Source organism: Triticum dicoccoides, chromosome 2B (genome assembly GCF_002162155.2).
Source record: "Triticum dicoccoides isolate Atlit2015 ecotype Zavitan chromosome 2B, WEW_v2.0, whole genome shotgun sequence".
Lineage (NCBI taxonomy): Eukaryota > Viridiplantae > Streptophyta > Magnoliopsida > Poales > Poaceae > Triticum > Triticum dicoccoides.
The window spans coordinates 807,391,664-807,392,101 of NC_041383.1; the positions used below are offsets into that span (position 1 = coordinate 807,391,664).

A 438-nucleotide genomic window follows, 5' to 3' on the forward strand; every position below is an offset into this window, starting at 1 on the left:
AGAGAGAGATTCACCTTGGGCGGCAGGGAGGTGTGGTTCTCCGCTGGCCGTGTCCCCATGGCTGCTACCCGTGTTCCCATGCCGGTTAGGCAGATTTGTCTTCAACCAGCGAAGCTTGGCAATGGAGAGATTTCCAAGAGGTTGGGACCTGGGAGAATGCGTATGTGTGGTGTGTCATGCCGAAGAGGCCGGCTTATTTGTAGAGCTGCGTGCAGTTGACTGTTGACTTCAGAAGGCAGAACCTGCAGGTAACTGGAAACGGTCATCCTCGCGTCGCTGTGACTCCCCGGCCTCCTCCCGAGCGCCATATGTCGTCCGTCGCCCCGTCTGCTTTCAACAGTCTAATTTTATTTTTTATATATTTTTTAGTGATGACGACCTGTACATATTTATTTATTTTATTATTGCAGTAAGCGCTAGTGCAATTACACAATTAAT

At 49.8% G+C, this 438-nt stretch overlaps 1 protein-coding gene across 1 annotated transcript in view; it reads right to left on the bottom strand.

Annotated features, from left to right (window-relative positions):
* Positions 1–129, bottom strand: part of LOC119368920 (lysine histidine transporter 2-like) — a 6,089-nt gene extending 5,960 nt beyond the window's left edge. The window contains exon 1 of the mRNA XM_037634028.1: positions 15–129. Within this exon, the coding sequence (XP_037489925.1) occupies positions 15–80 (66 nt within the window). The 5' untranslated portion in view covers positions 81–129. The remainder of the gene's footprint in view (positions 1–14) is intronic.
* Between the last annotated feature and the right edge of the window lie 309 nt (positions 130–438).